We start from the raw sequence: 17843 nt of genomic DNA, 5'->3' as shown, positions 1-17843 counted from the left end.
TTGTATAAGTGTATCAATTTATACTTGCTCAATGGTGACACCTTCTGGTGAAATTGTGGTAAACAATTTTGATACCCTGATAAACAGAATAATTTTCAGTATGTTTAGTGATCCGTGTATATAAATCAAGGGATCTAACATAGCACTATAACTTGGAATATTACGATATTGAAGTTTATGAATGGAAAAACGAACGTCACAATCCCAGCCTCCAGACGTCACGGGCGCAGTCCCCGGAAGTGGTTCAGAACTTGTCAACACGAAAGGCTAACTGATATGGTAAGGCATTCCGCTGTGGTTCGTATTGTTTTTCGGTGTTGTTTTTGTTTATACCTCATATATTCTGCATATTATGAATTTTGGGGTATTTTACGTAGACCGTGAACCATTTTTTAATGGTGTCGCGAAACAAAATTGTCAATAAAACGGAGCCAAAAGTGCTGGTATTAGCGTTAGCTGTAGCTCGACAGGAAGCTAAGCGAAAGAACTGTTGGTTACTAAAGGAGGCGAGATTGTGCTCCCACTGCGTGCCTCAGACAAAACTATAATCCAACAACGTTTCACAACATCTTTCTGAGTAATTTGTTTATAGAACATGTTGCTAAACATTATTGCATTTTACATTTCGAACAAGGATGGCAAAAAAGTGCGGAGGGCATTGCCTTTAATTCGAGCGGTTTAACGTGAGGACAATGGTAAGAAGTTAATAGCCTCGTTGTGTTTCCTTTATCCGCTTACGGAATGACAGCAATCGCATACTGTTGAATAGCCCCATTGGTTGAATACGACTCATAATACTGTTTAATGCTCTACACATTCTTCCGCCTTTTACACTTATCACTTTTTCTTAACATAATATCTTTACTTCCACAGGTGATGTCTTCCTCCTAAAATGGAACTTGTATGACATTTCTTTCTGCATTGATTTTTTTTCTTTCAATATTTTGTGGAGGAGCATTTACAAAATGTCACTTGCATGCAGCATCCTTGTCCTAATATTTTCCATTTTATGTAAGTATAAATATTATAATATATTCTGCTGCTGAGTATACTTACTCAAAATTAATGTTATTATTATGATTATTGTTTGTATAATCCCTCAGTCGTCCAGGCATGATCCATAGCAAAAGAAAAATTCAATTATGTCAAATGGACAAAAGTTTTAAAGTGAATACTTTTTGCCGCTAATCAAAACAAGGGAAACAATTGTGATAGCCAGTATGCTATTAGGTGTGAGAACACCCATTAGAGGCCTGAACAAGTATGCCAAATATGGCTCAGGCACAGTTCACATTTTGTGTAGTTCCATAAACCTAGCTAACATACAGAAACGGTAAACAACAGTTGTGTTAGTTTCAGTGTAGTTAGTTCCTCCCTTTAGATAGATATAAGACCGTGTCCACCAGCAATTTGACCAGAACTGAAGAAGCCACTCGGTTGAGGATCAAAACATATTAACTCTAAAATGTTTATCCAGTTGACAGAATAAATTTTTTCTTTTGCTGTTATGATAATTAAATAATACAAATGCCATTCACTGGATTGATTTGATTTATATTGTTTCCTCACAGCATGCTGCTGTTTTGAGTTTACCCATTCTTCTGGTAAGAGGTTAACTAAAGAGGTGATATTAAATCTTTTGCTGTAATTTACACATGCTAATGTCTCTTATATTTTTTGTTACAGCACGCTGTAGCCGCTACCTTCCGGTTACAGACAACCAAGTGGGAGAGATCACAAGTTCAGCCTACCATAGCTACTCTTACCGATATGGCTCCACCTATGACTGCTGGGTCATCAAGGGCTTAGAAAACCAGCCTATTGTTCTTAGGTACAGGATCATAAAGTACTTTTAAAATAAATGCTTAACACAATGTAAATTAATTTTAATGGCGTCGTGAATTAATGCATTTTTGGTCCATTTGGCTTTGTTTAGTTTTTCCCAGTTTTCTGTGCGGTGCAGGAAGGAATGGGTGTCGATAAAATCATCAGTTGGGGGTGAGCCAATGGTCCTCTGTGGAAAGTTGCCCGAGCCTATGGAGTTTCCTGGGGGCAATATTACTATAATCCACCATTTCCTGCCCCATTTGTTTCCTGTGTCATCATTTCGCTTGAACTATGCCAGAGGTAATGACTATCTTTGTAAGTGTTTTGCAGTTTTTGCCACCTTCTCTAAAATGTTTTCCTTCATAGATTCTGGTTTTTGCCCTGAGACATCCTTTCAGTGCCTGGGAGGGCGGTGCATTCCTCTCTCCTGGCTCTGTAATGGCCAAGTCGAGTGTCTGGATGAAGGACTTGGTTTTGGCAGTGATGAACAAGACTGTGAGCCCGAAGAGGACACACCAGAACCCACCAGATACAGCTACACACTGGACGGACAGAACAACGTGGAAACTTACACAGAGAAGAACAGTGCCATGTCTCAAACCGCCATCAATACAGAGTCTGATCTCTGGGCTCTTTTTAAAGGGCATCAGGAGGAGGAGAGTGACATAGACCGACAGCTCAGTGCAGTGACCCCTGCTCCCATTGACTGGCCGTGCGGGGGTCTGCTGCAGACATTCTATGGCACTTTCTCGCCTCCGATCCTCCGCGGCCCTGCACTCTTCTGTGTGTGGACAGTGGACCCTGAGGACTCCAGGCCCCTCAGACTGGACCTCCAGCAGCTGTTACTCGGGCCTGGTGACAGACTTACTGTGTTCAACAGAGAACAAGGCAAAGGGGATATACTCAAAATTGTGAGTTCTTGACTTGCAAAAGAAATAGATGCGCAGTTCTGTCTGTTGGTTTGTTGTTGAGTCCAAAATCAATTATTGTTCTTGTTGCTTTTCAGATCACAAGCAGCTCTAATTACAAATCAGTCCAAGTTGAGTCTCACACTGGTGTTCTTTCTCTGACATACCAAACTATCCCCGGGTCAGAGGGAAGCGGCTTTAATGCCACCTTCCGAGTTGGAACCTACTGTCCACCGTGGGAAGGCCGATGTGGAGGAGCCGCAGGTGGATGCTTTACTCAGGAGCAACGCTGTGACGGCAAATGGGACTGTCCAGAAACGGGCCGGGACGAGGAGGGCTGCAGAGGCTGTAGTCGTAGTCAGTTTGCCTGTGGGGTCGCAGGTCAGAGGTCAGTGGCATCCAGCCATTTTACAGGTAGACCTGTGTGCTACCCAGTCACAGAGAGATGCAACTACCAGCTGTACTGTGCCGATGGGAGTGACGAGAAGGACTGCACCGTGTGTCAACCTGGAACTTTTCATTGTGACAGCGACAGGTCAGTATGCATCTTTACTAAGGTTGGAGTCAACTAATGAAATTCCTGGTTGGCTAAAGACATATCCTGCCCAATGAGTACTTGACTAAATAGGGGGCATGACTAAAGCTCTCAACACTATTACATATGTATCTCTATGTATCTGATTCAAACAGCACTCACAAGACTACACCTGCATAGGAGTACATGGAAAAACAACCATTTAAGCAGAAAAAAGTACTTGGAAACCATTTATTTGTATACATGATACAAAGATAAACTTTTGACTCATGAATCTAATCTGCTTTTTGACATGAAATACAAAAAATATCAAATCTCCAGCTAACTCACTAACTTCTCCTTCCTGCTGTTGTCCCATATAAATTTGTATCATCTAAATATAAGGATTAGTCGAGTGCAACAAATTTTGGTCAGCCGATTATTTGACTAAACAACTTAACGCTTATAGCCCTAGTCTTTACACTGATGAATGATTACTGATGGAGAATTTGTCTCCCAAGAATTGCTTTACATTAGTTTTGTATTTTCCTGTATTGTCCTTACGGTCAAATGTGTCAAATATCTAAATAACTGAAAAGTGTCCATTACGTTGTCATTCCAGGTGTGTTTTTGAGACATGGCGCTGCGATGGCCAGGTGGACTGTAAGGATGGCACTGATGAGATGAACTGCACTGTCATCCTTCCACGCAAAGTCATCACAGCTGCAACAGTGGGCAGCCTTGTGTGTGGGCTGCTGCTCGTGATAGCTATGGGCTGTACCTGTAAACTCTACTCCCTCAGAACCAGAGAGTACAGGTACAAAAGCTCTCCTATGTCTTCAGCTGCTTAGTTCTATTGCTGTATTAACTGACTGACTCTTGTGAGCTTTGAGTCATATTAGAATGTGGTTACCTCATCAAAAATGTACCTGGAGTTGTGTTTCATTTCATTCATACATGTTTGAGCAACCCTTTATTATTAGTTTGTCTACATCTCTAAAGCTCAAAATGTTCTGTTCCATTTTGTGATCTCATGAAGTGGTAGTTTTCAAGGTAACAGCAAGCTTTTTGTTACTTTTGTTGAGTTAAGATTGTCAATTCCAGGCCTGTAATTATCCAAATGAATCTAGTGAGGGTGTGTGGAGTTTAAAAACACAGTGGAGCATTTCCCATATTGCGACATGACATTAAAACATCGAACAGTGTTTTCTGTTTGAGAAAAGAACTCAGCCTAAATATTCAGGGTTTCTGTGTTAAACATGTGAATAGGTCTGTCAGATAACAAATTCTGAAGTGCGATATATTGCTTAAATAAATATAGACAATACATGATAATATTGAAATCATGAAGCAGAATTATCCCCCAAAAAGTAATCTAAACAAAATTGTTAAAAATATGAGCTGCAATAAATAAATTACAGAATACAACAGTTAAGTAGTTAGTTCATATCCATAATGAGTCCATCCATTTAACCATCAAATCTCATCATTATACAGAAAAATTACAAAAAAGGTCCAGTCAGTACAAAGAAAAAGTACACATGATAAATATTGACTCCCAAAAGTTATAGTTCCATCTGCCATGTATTAAACAATAAGTCGATGTACTATTTATTGTGACATGTCAACAAAACACAACTCTGGGTATGGGCCCTTTTTTAAAGAAGTTCTAACATGATAATGTCAATTTTACCTGCAGCATGTTTGCACCTATCAGTCGCCTGGAGGCAGAGCTAATTCAGCAGCAGGCCCCTCCCTCATATGGCCAACTGATTGCCCAGGGTATAATTCCCCCAGTGGAGGACTTTCCAACTGAAAACCCTAACGAGGTCAGGAAGCAACAACAAAATAAATTGTGCTCTATTGAAATCACACCAACTTTAACCTGTGATCTTTTTTTTTTTTTTTTCCTCTAGACATCTTCGCTGTCTTTGAGAGGAATCCTTCAGCTCCTTCGACAGGATGCAGCTAACTCCCCACACCGCAGACGTAGGCCCAGGTTTGTGCGACGGGCTGTGCGGAGGATGAGGCGGTGGGGTCTAATTCCCAGAACTTCATCCAGACCATCCCAGGCCTCCAGCACCCCACAGGCAGAAGCAGTCTCCACCCCACAGGGAACCCTTCAGCCCATAGCCACCAGCTCCTCTTCGGCTGTGGAGGCGGTCAACCAGCCCGTGCCTCAAAAACTGGGCTTGGCTCAAACGGAGCAGCAACAAGGAGCTCCTCCTCCTCCACTGCCCCTGCCATCATCACCTCCTGCGTCCCCTCCACCTCCTCCATATGCCCCCCCAGCCCCTCTTCCAGACACTCCCCGCACTCCTCCAGTCACTGTCCCACCCAGCAGCCCCTCTCTGGCCTCTATCTTCCACACATTGGGCCTGAGTATCTCCCTGTTCAGGGCCTCTCCCTCCAACAACTCCATGGCCCTGTCTGCGTCTCCCTCCTTCTCATCGTCCTCCTCTGATGATGACGTGCTGCTCATCCCGTTGTCAGAGGACACCTCCTCCACCACCTCAGAGGATGATGTGCCCATGCTCACCTGATTATATTCCTCACGTCCGTCTTCTTTAAGTAAACTCGTCTTTCCACAGTTGTTTGAACATGGAAGCATAGGAGGGGTGAGCCTTACCCTTGCTGTGCAAGTCTGGTGCCTTTTGAATATCTTTGAGTTGTTGAAAGTATTTTATCATTGAAAACAAACTCATGTGTTTTAGACAAAAAACATGGCTGACCTATGTTTTGACAGTATGTTGGTGGTGAGTATTAATGTGCACTTAATACTAGGCTGCACATTGAAGTAATATTTTGCACAGAAATTTCTTCCCTATCTAGATATTAAGGCAGACTACTGTCAATTTGAGTGATTTCCTTTTAGAAGTGTCCATTTTTTATGTTTGGTATGAGTGCCACCGAGTGAATGCATTTGGATTTAGTCTTGTAAAGACAATGGAGAATTGAGGTAGAGCAATCTGCATCTTTCATCCTGACTCATAGCTCTCTGGCCATATGGTTTTCCAATGAAAGTGCCTTTAGATTCATGTAGAATCATCTGAGAAGCCAAATCAATATCAGTTCAGGTCTTCACAATGACCGTAAACATTTTAAAAACTGCTCCATGTGTTACAATGCCCAGCATTATATCTAAGTAGTTTGGCATAAGACTTTAGTGGGTGAAATCATGCAGTACTTGCTTTTATTCAATCCAACAGTCTTAATAAAATATATAGTAAAAAATATGTTATTGATTTTAGGGGGCTTTTTCTGAGGTGAAAATGTGGCTTATCAGATTCTAAGCTTCACTCTGCTCAGTGCACACCAAAATAGGCACGTATTTATTTTGTCACTTCGGCGTATGCATTGATACACCACTGGGCACTGAAAGTAATGCATGTCTCCACATAAAGTTGGCAATAATCTTTGAGACCCGGTTCTTGTGCATATCCAATCTTTCCACTTGAATGTCTAATACAGTCTCAAACTCATAAGACAATCTCTGGTGCCTGAAATAAGGTGTGCTTTGGTGTGGTGTGAAGAGGGACATGTTGGCTGTTCCCAGGGGCTCTAAATTAAACTCAGCCTCAGTTAAGAGTCATTCCCATTTTGACATAGCAGACTCGTGATGTGCCATTGTATCATTACTTTTATTGTGTTTTTATTTTAGACAGTTAACATATTTTTTATTGTTGCTTTGTTGAATGTATTAGGTTTAATGGAGGAGATTTAAATTTATAATATGACAATGAGAGAAAATAATTTGATTTATTTGGGTCATCTTCACTGTATATAAGTAAATATGTGGCTGAGATTAAACAATTTGCACTTTTAATGTTTGAGTGTTGTGTTTTTAATAATTCTATACTTTACTGAAGAGGTCTGACACCTTGTAGTGCTCAGGTGAGAACTGAAAGTCTTTAATGAATGGAAGCCTTTATATTCATTTTTCACTTTCTTACTTTATATTCAAATGAAACACTCTCCTCTGTCAGCAGAGAGGTTCACTCCAGTGGATGACATGACCAAGACTACACCAACTGACTGAGTGCAACAGGTAATTTCAAAGAACATTTATTTATTGATGGTTAAAATGATAGTATTAACTTTCTGAGGGTGGAAAGTCAACTGCATGATTCCATGGAAATAGAAAGTTAAAACCATACATCTCCATGGAGATAGATTAGTGTTATGTCATATTGCGGAATATTATAACCAAAGGAACAACATTGCCATGGAAACAAGCAGAGGAGGCCCTCTTCCTGGCCAAATAAGACTTAGTTTTGTGGAGAGAGAGCAAGGCTGCGTATTTTCTTATGTTTTTCAATGGAATAAAACAGTCATAATGCAAAAAATATGTTTTTATTTTTGTCAATTTTTTAGCAAAAAAGTTAAGTACTGTAGCTTTAAGTAAAAATGCCAGATTCATTTGTGTTATAAAAACACAAATGTATAAAATGTGCTAATACAATTTTTGTTCTGTCATTGTCTGTTACAGTTTGGGTTACAAAGGGGCAGAGCAAATTATCACTCAGATGCTGCTCATGTCAGTGTGAGTATGGGTGAAGCTCAAAGTTTTTATGCTTCTGCTCATCACCCTTTTTTAAGAAACATCCGTTATATGTGTTAGTCCTCAGGAAAATGTACAACTTTTAAAAGTTAAAACATTTTACAACCCCAGTTACAGTTGAAGAGAAAGTAGCTATGTAATGGCCATACCTTATTCGCATAGACTTGTTTGGTTTTGGTTGTTTCTGTTGGCTGAACTTCCTGTTTCTAGACCAAAATGTATCTTTGATGAGGTTCAGGCTCATGTCAGGCCAATCCGAGCTGCTCCTCTCCAACAGCCAGGTTTATCCACTGAGAGCCACACCGGGCAAGAGCAACCTAAGGATCTACAAAACCAAACGCTATGCCATTCACAAAGAAGCACCAAGGATATAGACAACCCACAGCCAATCAGGATTAGAACATGGTTCCCAGAGAAGAGCCATTACCAATCTGAAGAGGAGAGAGGGAGACTGGAGGCCGCTGTGGAGGAGGCAGTCAGGACAGTGTCATCTCTGCTCTCAGGTCATCGGCTGTAAACGTTTTTGTTTTACATAATTTTAAGTGGTCAAATTAAGTATATACCTTATTTATATTAGTGTTAGTCTAAAATTTCAAACTCCATTTTGACACTGAGGAATTCACTCAATAACGATTACGATTATTTTTAATTACCCTAATTTATATACTATATATAGACTGACATATCTTCACACTTCATGTTATGCCCTTTCAGTAGTTAACAGAGTACCTGGACCTTTACTACTGAAGCGAGACATCAACAAATACTGCAAGTTCATTTGGAGGAACTCCAGTTCTTTGAACTACAACAGGTGCCTTTTTGATCCATTCACCGCCATGTAGATCATCCATGTTCGTTATATTGCTAGAAACTCAATTATAGTTTGAATAAAGTACATTATCTCTTCATAAATATATTTTAAATCAAATATACTGTTTTGGGTGTAACATGGCATTATATCCAAATTATTACATAAAGATAAAATGTACATACAGAGATAGTTTGCAAAAGTAAATTGTCTTTCTCCTCAAGGTGTGGGCGAGCTAATAAGAGCTACAGAAATGAGACCTGCCTCGATGTGACAGTAAGTAAACTGAATATGTATATGGATAAAAATAAAAATAAAAACAACTGTACATTTGATTATGTAGATCCCAGATGAGCACCTTGAGGGGTGTGTCATTTATCCAGAGCTTAACTCTACTCAAAAGACTGTGCAGAGGCCTAAAGGAACTGGACTCCCTGATACAGACTTCCTGCTGTACCTACATGTGCGAGCGACTGGCAAGTGCAGAGCAGAGGTGAACCATTACTTAAATCCATGACTAAAAAGCTAAATTTAAATTATTAAAATGGTAAAAATAGAGAAGCAAGCCTCTCCTTACTTATCATAATACCCCTCAGCAGGTTAATAATTATTGTTTTGCAAGATTTTTTTGTTCTGTCCTGATAAATGCAATGTAGTCTTGTCAAAAGTATCAGTAATCAGATACTGATTGATACTAAAACTGACTATAAACTATAGTATCAATACTGAAAAAGAATCACTTTAACGGGACAAGATTTTAGCTTTCTTGAACATTTTTCGTATGATTTTGAGCTTTATCAGTATCAGAATATATGTCCTCACACTAAGTACTGGTACTATTATCTTTTATATGGAAATTACATTCTATTACTAAAAAAGGCGCATTTTTCATATTCATTGTGATATCGTAATCGGTATCGAGTTTTGAATAAATTCCTTATCGAAACTAATACAATGCCACGAAAACCTTGGAATAGTAACATATAGTTATATTACTCTTACATTGTTTTATTTTTAACTCAGCCAAATGTACAGGCATATGCTGCCCATTGCCAAACTGAGAGTGGTGGTCGTCCTTTGGCTGGAGTTGTGGTTATCTGCAGAGAAAAGCTAACTGGAGTTGTGTATAACCATCACGCCACTGTTCTGGTATGATACACAAAATATATTATTGCTGATTGTTGCTCAACAGTTATCTTAAATCTCATTTTTACTTTTCATGTAGACTATAATCCATGAGCTGTTTCATGCTCTTGGTTTCTCAAAGAAACTGTTTGGCACTTGGAGAGACTGTTCCACCTCCTCTTGTCTGGGTCTGTATTACACAAAATGGATTCTTGTGAACTTCAAGCCATGTTATAATGTTGTTCCCTCATGATAAACATACCTGTAGTTGTGTTTTGTTTCATTCACACATGTTTGAGTAATCCTGCATTATTATTCTGTCAAAAATTCAAAATGCTCTTTTCCACCTTGTGATCTCATGTAGTGGTAGTTTTCAAGTTAACAGCTACCTCCTACTTTTTTGTTTAGTATAGACTGGCAAATCCAGAGCTGAAATGATTCTAGTGAAGGTGTACAGACTTTAAAAACACAGTGGAGCACTTCCTGTACTACCACATGACATCACAAGGTGGAATTCAGTCTAATCTTGCAGAGTTCGTGTGTTAAACATGTGTGAATAAAACAAAACACAACTCCAGGTCTGGTCATGATGAGGAAACATATAATGGTGTAATATGGGCCCTTTAAATATATAATAAAAAACTGTATTGTGCATTTTATTCTTTGCTGTCCTGCTGTGGCTGCAGGTTGTTCCCTTCGAGCCAAAATGATTCGCCCAGATGCTTTGGGTCAGATGAGAATTTACACCCAGTCTGTGACTTCAGCCCTACAGAAGCACCTGAGGACTACTGATCCAGATGTAGGAGGGCCTCTAGAAAATAAGGTACAATCACCAGACATTCTACTGAAGCTGAACCATTTAAATGCCCATTTTCATTAATAATCTGTTGATGTGATTTTTTTCTAGACATTTACCTAATAAAGTTGTCAAAATTATCAAAAATCAGATACTAAGGAATACTAAAACTAGTATGAACTAAACATCCATTTGACCAGGTATTGATACTAAGAACGTCATTCACAGAACATAAATGAACCTTTCCTGAATAGCTTAGAATTATAGATTTTATAGAATTATAGAATTAGTTTGAGCTGTATCAGAACAGACCACATAGACTAATATACACCCATGAGGGGTAACATAGATGTAAACCCATATGGTAATATAAAAGAAAGTACTAACTATTTAATGTTGAAAATGCCATTCTATTATCTAAATAAAGAGTGTTTTATTTTATTATCATCATGGTATCGGAATCGTTATTGAGTATGGAATCTATTTCTTAGTATCGAAATAGAGTTTGAAACTGAAATAGTATCGTGACAACACTATTACTTAATGTCCCAATGAAAAACACAAAACATTACCATTATTCTAAACCTGTATTCACCTCTCTATGCAGTGTGTGATGCTGTATATATAATTTCATTGTTTTCTAAGACAATTACAACATTGAATCAGTGAATCTCTTGAATATCCCAAATCTCCCTCTATAGACCGTATTGATAAAGAAAAAAAAAGATGATTATATATCTAATAATAATATGTAATAAAAATAATAACAATTTCACAAGACACAGGTGCTTGTATGTCCAGGCCTAACTATTTATATGATTAGAATATTATGCGTTTACTGTCTCTCAGGATGCTGATGCTAATGGGCTCTCTTCACACTGGGAGTCCCGGGTGATGCAGGGGTCTATCATGACCGCAGTGCTTGACGATCCCTCTGTTGTTCGGATTGACCCAATGACTCTGGCCGCACTGCAGGACACCGGCTGGTACACGGCTGACCAGAACCGGGCGCAGTGTCTGGTCTGGGGACAAGGTCTTGAAATCCCACAATGATGACGATATGATTAAAAGACATACAACCTAATACATGTGTTCTATTAGGTAAAGGAAATAGGTTTGGCTCACCCTCAACTTGTAAAAACAACTCAGCTTTCTTTTGCTCTGGCAAGTAAGTATTTTTAAATTTCTGTATGTTCGCACCGTTGAAATAATCATAATGAAATCTATGCTTATTTCAGTGGTTTTGGGTGTCATTATCTTCACCTCCACAAGGGGCAGTGCCAGTCTGATCCTTACCTGGATGGATGCCGCATTTATAAACCAATCCTCAATGGAGTGAGTGGTGTGCCTACTTGTTAAGTAGTTATTAGTAGTTACTGTTTTGCACTGACAATTACATTTCATTCCAGAGTGAGTGCTGGTTGACGGGAAATGCCCAACAGGCTACACAAGATGAAATGTTTGGACATGATAGCCGTTGTTTCTTTTCAACTCTCAACAAACAGGTTTGTCTTCATACACTATAAATTTGTCTTTTTTTAATACTTTAAAGTGGGACTAAACACCTAAATTCCGCCCACAACCACATTTTAAATAGAGCTAAACTGGGCAGTACCTGGAGGACTAAAGGTGAGAGTGAGAGAGAGGAGGAGAGGCGGGGTCTGGAGGTATAAGGAACAGTGTGGTTGGTCTAACGGGTATCCACATTTTAAACTCCTCTTGTTCAGCAAGTCTTTTGTAATGTCACCAACTACTGGAAGGCAGCACAAACTTAGATTTAGATGTTTTTGACCAGAAAGCTGCAAATTGACCTAGTTTGCACTTAAGTTGCAAAAAAATGAGTAGGAATAGCCAATGCTATTAAAACACCATATACACAGTGGTAGCAACAAAAAAAAAAGTTTGTTTAGTATTTAGTTCTACTTTACATATTGTCCCATGATTTATATGCGGTGTGCTCAGGATCACGAGATGAACACTTCAGTGGAGGGTCGCTGTTACAAACACAGATGTATTGGGCTTAACAAATATCAGATACAGGTGCATGGTTCTGACTGGGTGGACTGTCCAGCAGGAGATGCTATTCAGGTAAGGCTAGCACATGTGTAGCATAAACTGAATTATTAGTTTAAAGGTGTACTGTGTCTGCCACCTCTGATTATTGCTTTGACCAGAATGTTCCACAGTATCAAACTTGTCTTTCTCCTTGGAGACAGTGATGCCACAAGTTAGAGTTACAGGTCACATCTCTGGTGAGACGACTCTGCTTATTGTAAGAATGCATAGTTTTCAAGCTATAAAAACACCTGTAATTCAATAAATGTAATCATAACATGGAAAATTCCATAGAAAGCAATAAGATCTTCATGGTTACAAGCAGAGGTGGCAGACCCTCAAAAAAGTCACAGTGCACCTTTAAATATAAGTACCAAATGTGAACAAGTTTCTTCATCTTTTTCATTGTTGCTGCTTTTATTTTGTCAGATCAAAGGATATAAGGGCTTCATTTGGTGCCCTGACAAGAGACTGTGTGTGCCTGATATTGCTCCTGCTGAGTTTTTGTCTTATAACACAAGGTATGCCCATATAACTAATATGTAGTGGATTATTTTTTTCAAATTTTTGTTCTAATCTTAGTGGCCATTTTTGTCTTGTAATCACAGCAAATCAGAGAGAGTAGTTTGGCCATTTTGGAGGACCTCTGCTCTAGTCATTGTTGTTTCGGCCTTCTCCCTGGTTCTGGTTGTGACCATTTCCTGTCGTTTCCTGTCCTGCTGCAAGGTCAGGGTTCACAGCCTCCAGCATGAACAAAATCTACACCAAACTCTTCCATAAAGGTGTTTTTTTATTAGCTTCCTTAAGGTTTTATTGTTGACACATTATGACATAGTAATTATAAACAATGTAAAATATCTGTAAATACTGTATTACTGGGTTTAAGATAAGATAAGACATGCCTTTATTAGTCCCACAGTGGGGAAATTCCAATATTGCACCGCACAGTTCAACAACAGCAGGAAAATGGTAACATGCAATAAAACAACACAACATTCTATAGGCCAACATTATTTAATACAGATGGGGGCAGCTAAAATGAATATTGTTAAAATGCTGATTTCTTTTGTAAAATAACAAATTCTTGGGTCTAGTCATTAATAGAAATGACCAGGTTCAACATTTGTGATTTCATCTTTTGGATATTTCATGGCAAAGTACACTGATAATAATAGGAAAAACTGGCTCTTGGGTTCTGCAGTGTCCCTAATCAAATAAATAATTTAAAATCATACCGAGCAATAAAACACAGACTACTGCAAAGGCCGGTGTTGTCATATTGAAAGATACTCACCAATTTGACATTCAGATGGAGTTGGCTGCATTTCTAAAAAGATTGTCCTGAAAGTTTTTCTGTTTGTCTGCTGTCAAAAAGGCCATTTTACAATCTTCATATGTCCACTCCCCTTCACAGATAGTTGGACCACATTTACATTTGGAATAACCCCATGTTAAGATCTTGTAAACAACATAATAAGCCTTTTGCCTTTTGTTACTTTTTAATTAGTATATGTATTAAAGGGCCCATATACGCTGTTTTCTGATCTATGTTTTAATATTGTTTCCTTATCAAAAGCATACCTGGAGTTTTGTTTTGTTTCATTCATGCATGTTTAACACACAAACCCTGCATATTTAGGCTGAGTTCTTCTCCCAAACATAACACACTCTGTTCTACTTTGTGATGTTGTGTGGTAATGCAGTAAGTTCTGGTAAACAAAAGGTAACCAGTAGCTGCTGACTTGAAAACTAGTGCTTCATTACATCATAATGTATAACAGAGCATTTTGCAGACTCATGACAGCTGTCCTTTGGTTTCAGATTTTTTAATTAGCCTAAATTTTATGTTAAGAGTGAAAAAATGCCCAAGTCCTAAATTCTGAGGACCTTTTGTCATAACCAAGCAATGCATTTCTGAGTGCAAGCTCTATGTGACCTCAGGAATCAGGGAAAGACTTATTATCTCAACAGTGTCCTACAACTGCTTTTCATGATAAATTAAATTACATTTTAATTATTATTATTTTTTTTTTTTAATTTAAATTAAATTTTCATAATAATTGAAACTAAACACTTCACTTTTTCCACTACTTAATTGTATATGGTCTTTCAATAGCATTAGCTACTGTTCCAAGTCAGTTTTGGCAACTTTAGTGCAAAGTAGGTACATTTGCAGCTTTCTGTTCAAAAACATCTAAAAATGGGTGTATCCTAGATGCCGGTATGACATCACACAGGATGTATGGATACAACCCAGTTTAGCAGCTGGTTTTCGGCAAAGGTGTTTAGTTTAAAACAACAAATTTACTTGTAAGTACTGTGTGACATCACACAGGATTGCAGCCAGATCTTTTGGATTGCAAACAAACACCTGGCTGCAGGGGCAGAATTTGAAGTGTGGATACCTGTTAGACCAATCACACTGTTCCTTATACCTCTAGACCCCATCCCCACTTCCCCTTACTCTCTTGTTTAGTCCACAGGCACTGCCCAGTTTAGCAGCTCTATTTGAAATGTGGTTTTGGGCAGTTCAGATGTTTAGTCCCACGTTTATGCTGTCTGTAGGAAATAAAGCCTGACCTCTATGGCATAGTGTATCACTAGTATAATCTTAGAAGTGGACACAGCAACTACACTCACCTAAAGGATTATTAGGAACACCTGTTCAATTTCTCCTTAATGCAATTATCTAATCAACTAATCAGATGGCAGTTGCTTCAATGCATTTAGGGGTGTGGTCCTGGTCAAGACAATCTCCTGAACTCCAAACTGAATGTTAGAATAGGAAAGAAAGGTGATTTAAGCAATTTTGAGCGTGGCATGGTTGTTGGTGCCAGGTCTGAGTATTTCACAATCTGCTCAGTTACTGGGATTTTCACGCACAACCATTTCTAGGGTTTACAGAGAATGGTGTGAAAAGGGAAAAACATCCAGTATGTGGCGGTCCTGTGGGCGAAAATGCCTTGTTGATGCTTGAGGTCAGAGGAGAATGGGTGATTCAAGCTGATAGAAGAGTAATGTTGACTGACATAACCACTCGTTACAACCGAGGAATGCAGCAAAGCATTTGTGAAGCCACAACACGCACAAACTTGAGGCGGATGGGCTACAACAGAAGACCCCACCGGGTACCACTCATCTCCACTACAAATAGGAAAAAGAGGCTACAATTTGCACGAACCCACCAAAATTGGACAGTTGAAGACTGGAAAAATGTTGCCTGGTCTGATGAGTCTCGATTTCTGTTGAGACATTCAAATGGTAGAGTCAGAATTTGGCTTAAACAGAATGAGAACATGGATCCATCATGCCTTGTTACCACTGTGCAGGCTGGTGGTGGTGGTGTAATGGTGTGGGGGATGTTTTCTTGGCACACTTTAGGTCCCTTAGTGCCAATTGAGCATCGTTTAAATGCCACGGGCTACCTGAGCATTGTTTCTGACCATGTCCATCCCTTCATGATCACCATGTACCCATCCTCTGATGGCTACTTCCAGCAGGATAATGCACCATGTCATAAAGCTCGAATCATTTCAAATTGGTTTCTTGAACATGACAATGAGTTCACTGTACTACAATGGCCCCCACAGTCACCAGATCTCAACCCGATAGAGCATCTTTGGGATGTGGTGGAACGGGAGCTTCGTGCCCTGGATGTGCATCCCACAAATCTCCATCAACTGCAAGATGCTATCCTATCAATATGGGACAACATTTCTAAAGAATGCTTTCAGTGCCTTGTTGAATCAATGCCACGTAGAATTAAGGCAGTTCTGAAGGTGAAAGGGGGTCAAACACCGTATTAGTATGGTGTTCCTAATAATCCTTCAAGTGAGTGTATATCCGGGACAGTTAGAGTAAAACTGTATGAGTTTAGTGATAATTTTGTCCAAAAGGTAAACCTAAAAGCCTCTCCACATGGGCTTTGTGTATAATTTAAAAACTGGCTCTTCTTATTTTCTGGGCTGAGGAGCAACCATCTGATTACCACAGGTGGAGCTGTTATTTAAATATGTAATAATACATCATATTAGTGTGGTAACACAAAGGCAAGTCCACAGGCAAGGCATTTCAACTACATTGCATACATATGTGTCTTTTTTTGTAGTGTGTCAGTTTTATAATTGTATCATCTATATCTATCTATCGATCGAGCGAGAGACAGAGAGACATCTGTGCAGGGTACGAACTGGAAACCCCAAAGTAAAGGTGGGAAACACCTCCAAAGGTAGAAGAGCATGATCAAGCCAAGATCCTGTGGGACTTCCAGATACAGACTGACAGAATGGTGGTGCATAAACAACAGAGCAAAGCCGTTGTGGTGGATATCGCAGTACCAAGTGATGGGAACATCAGGAAAAAGGAACATGAGAAACTGAAGAAATACCGGGGGCTCAAAGAGAGCTGGAGAAGGCCTGGAAGATGAAGGCATCAGTGGTGTCTATGGTTATTGGAGCACTCGGGGAAGAGACTACATGAAAACATCAGACATCTCAGTCCAGAAAAGTGCAGTACTAGGAACAGCAAAGATACTGCGCAGAACCCTCAAGCTCCCAGGCCTGGTAGAGGTCCCGAGTGTGGAAAAAGAAGGGATGAGACCATGTATGGAAAGGAGCATGGAATCAAATTAAAAAAACATATGACAACAATGATTTTTGAATTATATTTATTACATGCTGTATTACCATTACTCCAGATGGTTTTGCCCTTTGTGAGCTGTGCCATTACATGATATAAAGCCAGTCCAACAGCATTCATGCATCTCAAAAAATAAAAAAGTAAATAAACACAGGCTCAATTTTTAGAACATAGTTGAAGCTAAAGCTAAAATTTCAAATGAATTTCAGTCTCTACAGATGCAGTTCAGTTTATTTATTCAGACATTTCACAAGCAAAAATTACAACTTTTTACAAGTTTTAATGTATAATGGCTCTACATAAATACTATGTAGCAATGAAAAACACTGACGGTGCTAGAGTAGAATAAACAGCATACTCTATAGTTAAATATTGCTGTTACATATTGAAGTTGAATGTTTGTCATAGTATTTGGTAATGGCACAGAGAAGGGCCTCACGTCCTGTGCCACACTGGGATGGAGGTCTGTCGGGGGGCCTCTCCAGCGCTGCAGGCCTGAGTTTTCACAGTGATCGGAGCGAGGTGCGTTGCCTTTTCACGGCTTTAGACACTGCCAGCACAGAAGGTACGGCTCTCTCCGTTCAGCCGAACACACGCTGCACTGCACACAC

The 17843-nt window shown here is 39.4% G+C and overlaps 2 protein-coding genes and 2 long non-coding RNA genes across 4 annotated transcripts; all 4 read left to right on the top strand.

Annotated features, from left to right (window-relative positions):
* The first annotated feature begins 184 nt into the window (after nt 1-184).
* lrp10 (low density lipoprotein receptor-related protein 10) lies at nt 185-7075 on the top strand. Its single transcript, XM_033983305.2, has 10 exons — nt 185-279; nt 874-1011; nt 1572-1604; nt 1687-1831; nt 1937-2127; nt 2194-2738; nt 2834-3270; nt 3872-4066; nt 4949-5078; nt 5166-7075. The coding sequence occupies exons 2-10, from the start codon at nt 966-968 to the stop codon at nt 5790-5792; spliced, it is 2349 nt and encodes a 782-aa protein (XP_033839196.1). The 5' UTR covers nt 185-279; nt 874-965; the 3' UTR covers nt 5793-7075.
* Nucleotides 7076-8128: 1053 nt separating this feature from the next.
* LOC129457098 (uncharacterized) lies at nt 8129-9023 on the top strand. Its single transcript, XR_008649084.1, has 4 exons — nt 8129-8313; nt 8525-8621; nt 8843-8894; nt 8962-9023. It is a non-coding gene; the product is annotated as an uncharacterized LOC129457098 (long non-coding RNA).
* An 823-nt stretch (nt 9024-9846) lies between these two features.
* On the top strand, nt 9847-11441 carry LOC129457102 (uncharacterized). The gene is made up of 3 exons (XR_008649095.1): nt 9847-9931; nt 10430-10566; nt 11389-11441. It is a non-coding gene; the product is annotated as an uncharacterized LOC129457102 (long non-coding RNA).
* Nucleotides 11442-11448: 7 nt separating this feature from the next.
* Nucleotides 11449-14038, top strand: LOC117386005 (ciliated left-right organizer metallopeptidase). Its single transcript, XM_055229245.1, has 7 exons — nt 11449-11572; nt 11641-11707; nt 11778-11874; nt 11949-12044; nt 13024-13115; nt 13203-13320; nt 14009-14038. Exons 1-7 carry the CDS (start codon nt 11449-11451, stop codon nt 14036-14038), a joined length of 624 nt encoding a protein of 207 aa, XP_055085220.1.
* Nucleotides 14039-17843: the final 3805 nt, after the last annotated feature.

The sequence above is a fragment of the Periophthalmus magnuspinnatus genome, chromosome 18 (assembly GCF_009829125.3).
Source record: "Periophthalmus magnuspinnatus isolate fPerMag1 chromosome 18, fPerMag1.2.pri, whole genome shotgun sequence".
In the NCBI taxonomy this organism is placed as follows: Eukaryota; Metazoa; Chordata; class Actinopteri; order Gobiiformes; family Gobiidae; genus Periophthalmus; species Periophthalmus magnuspinnatus.
Note: the sequence above shows the minus strand (reverse complement) of the source record. Positions and strands in the feature narration are given on the sequence as shown.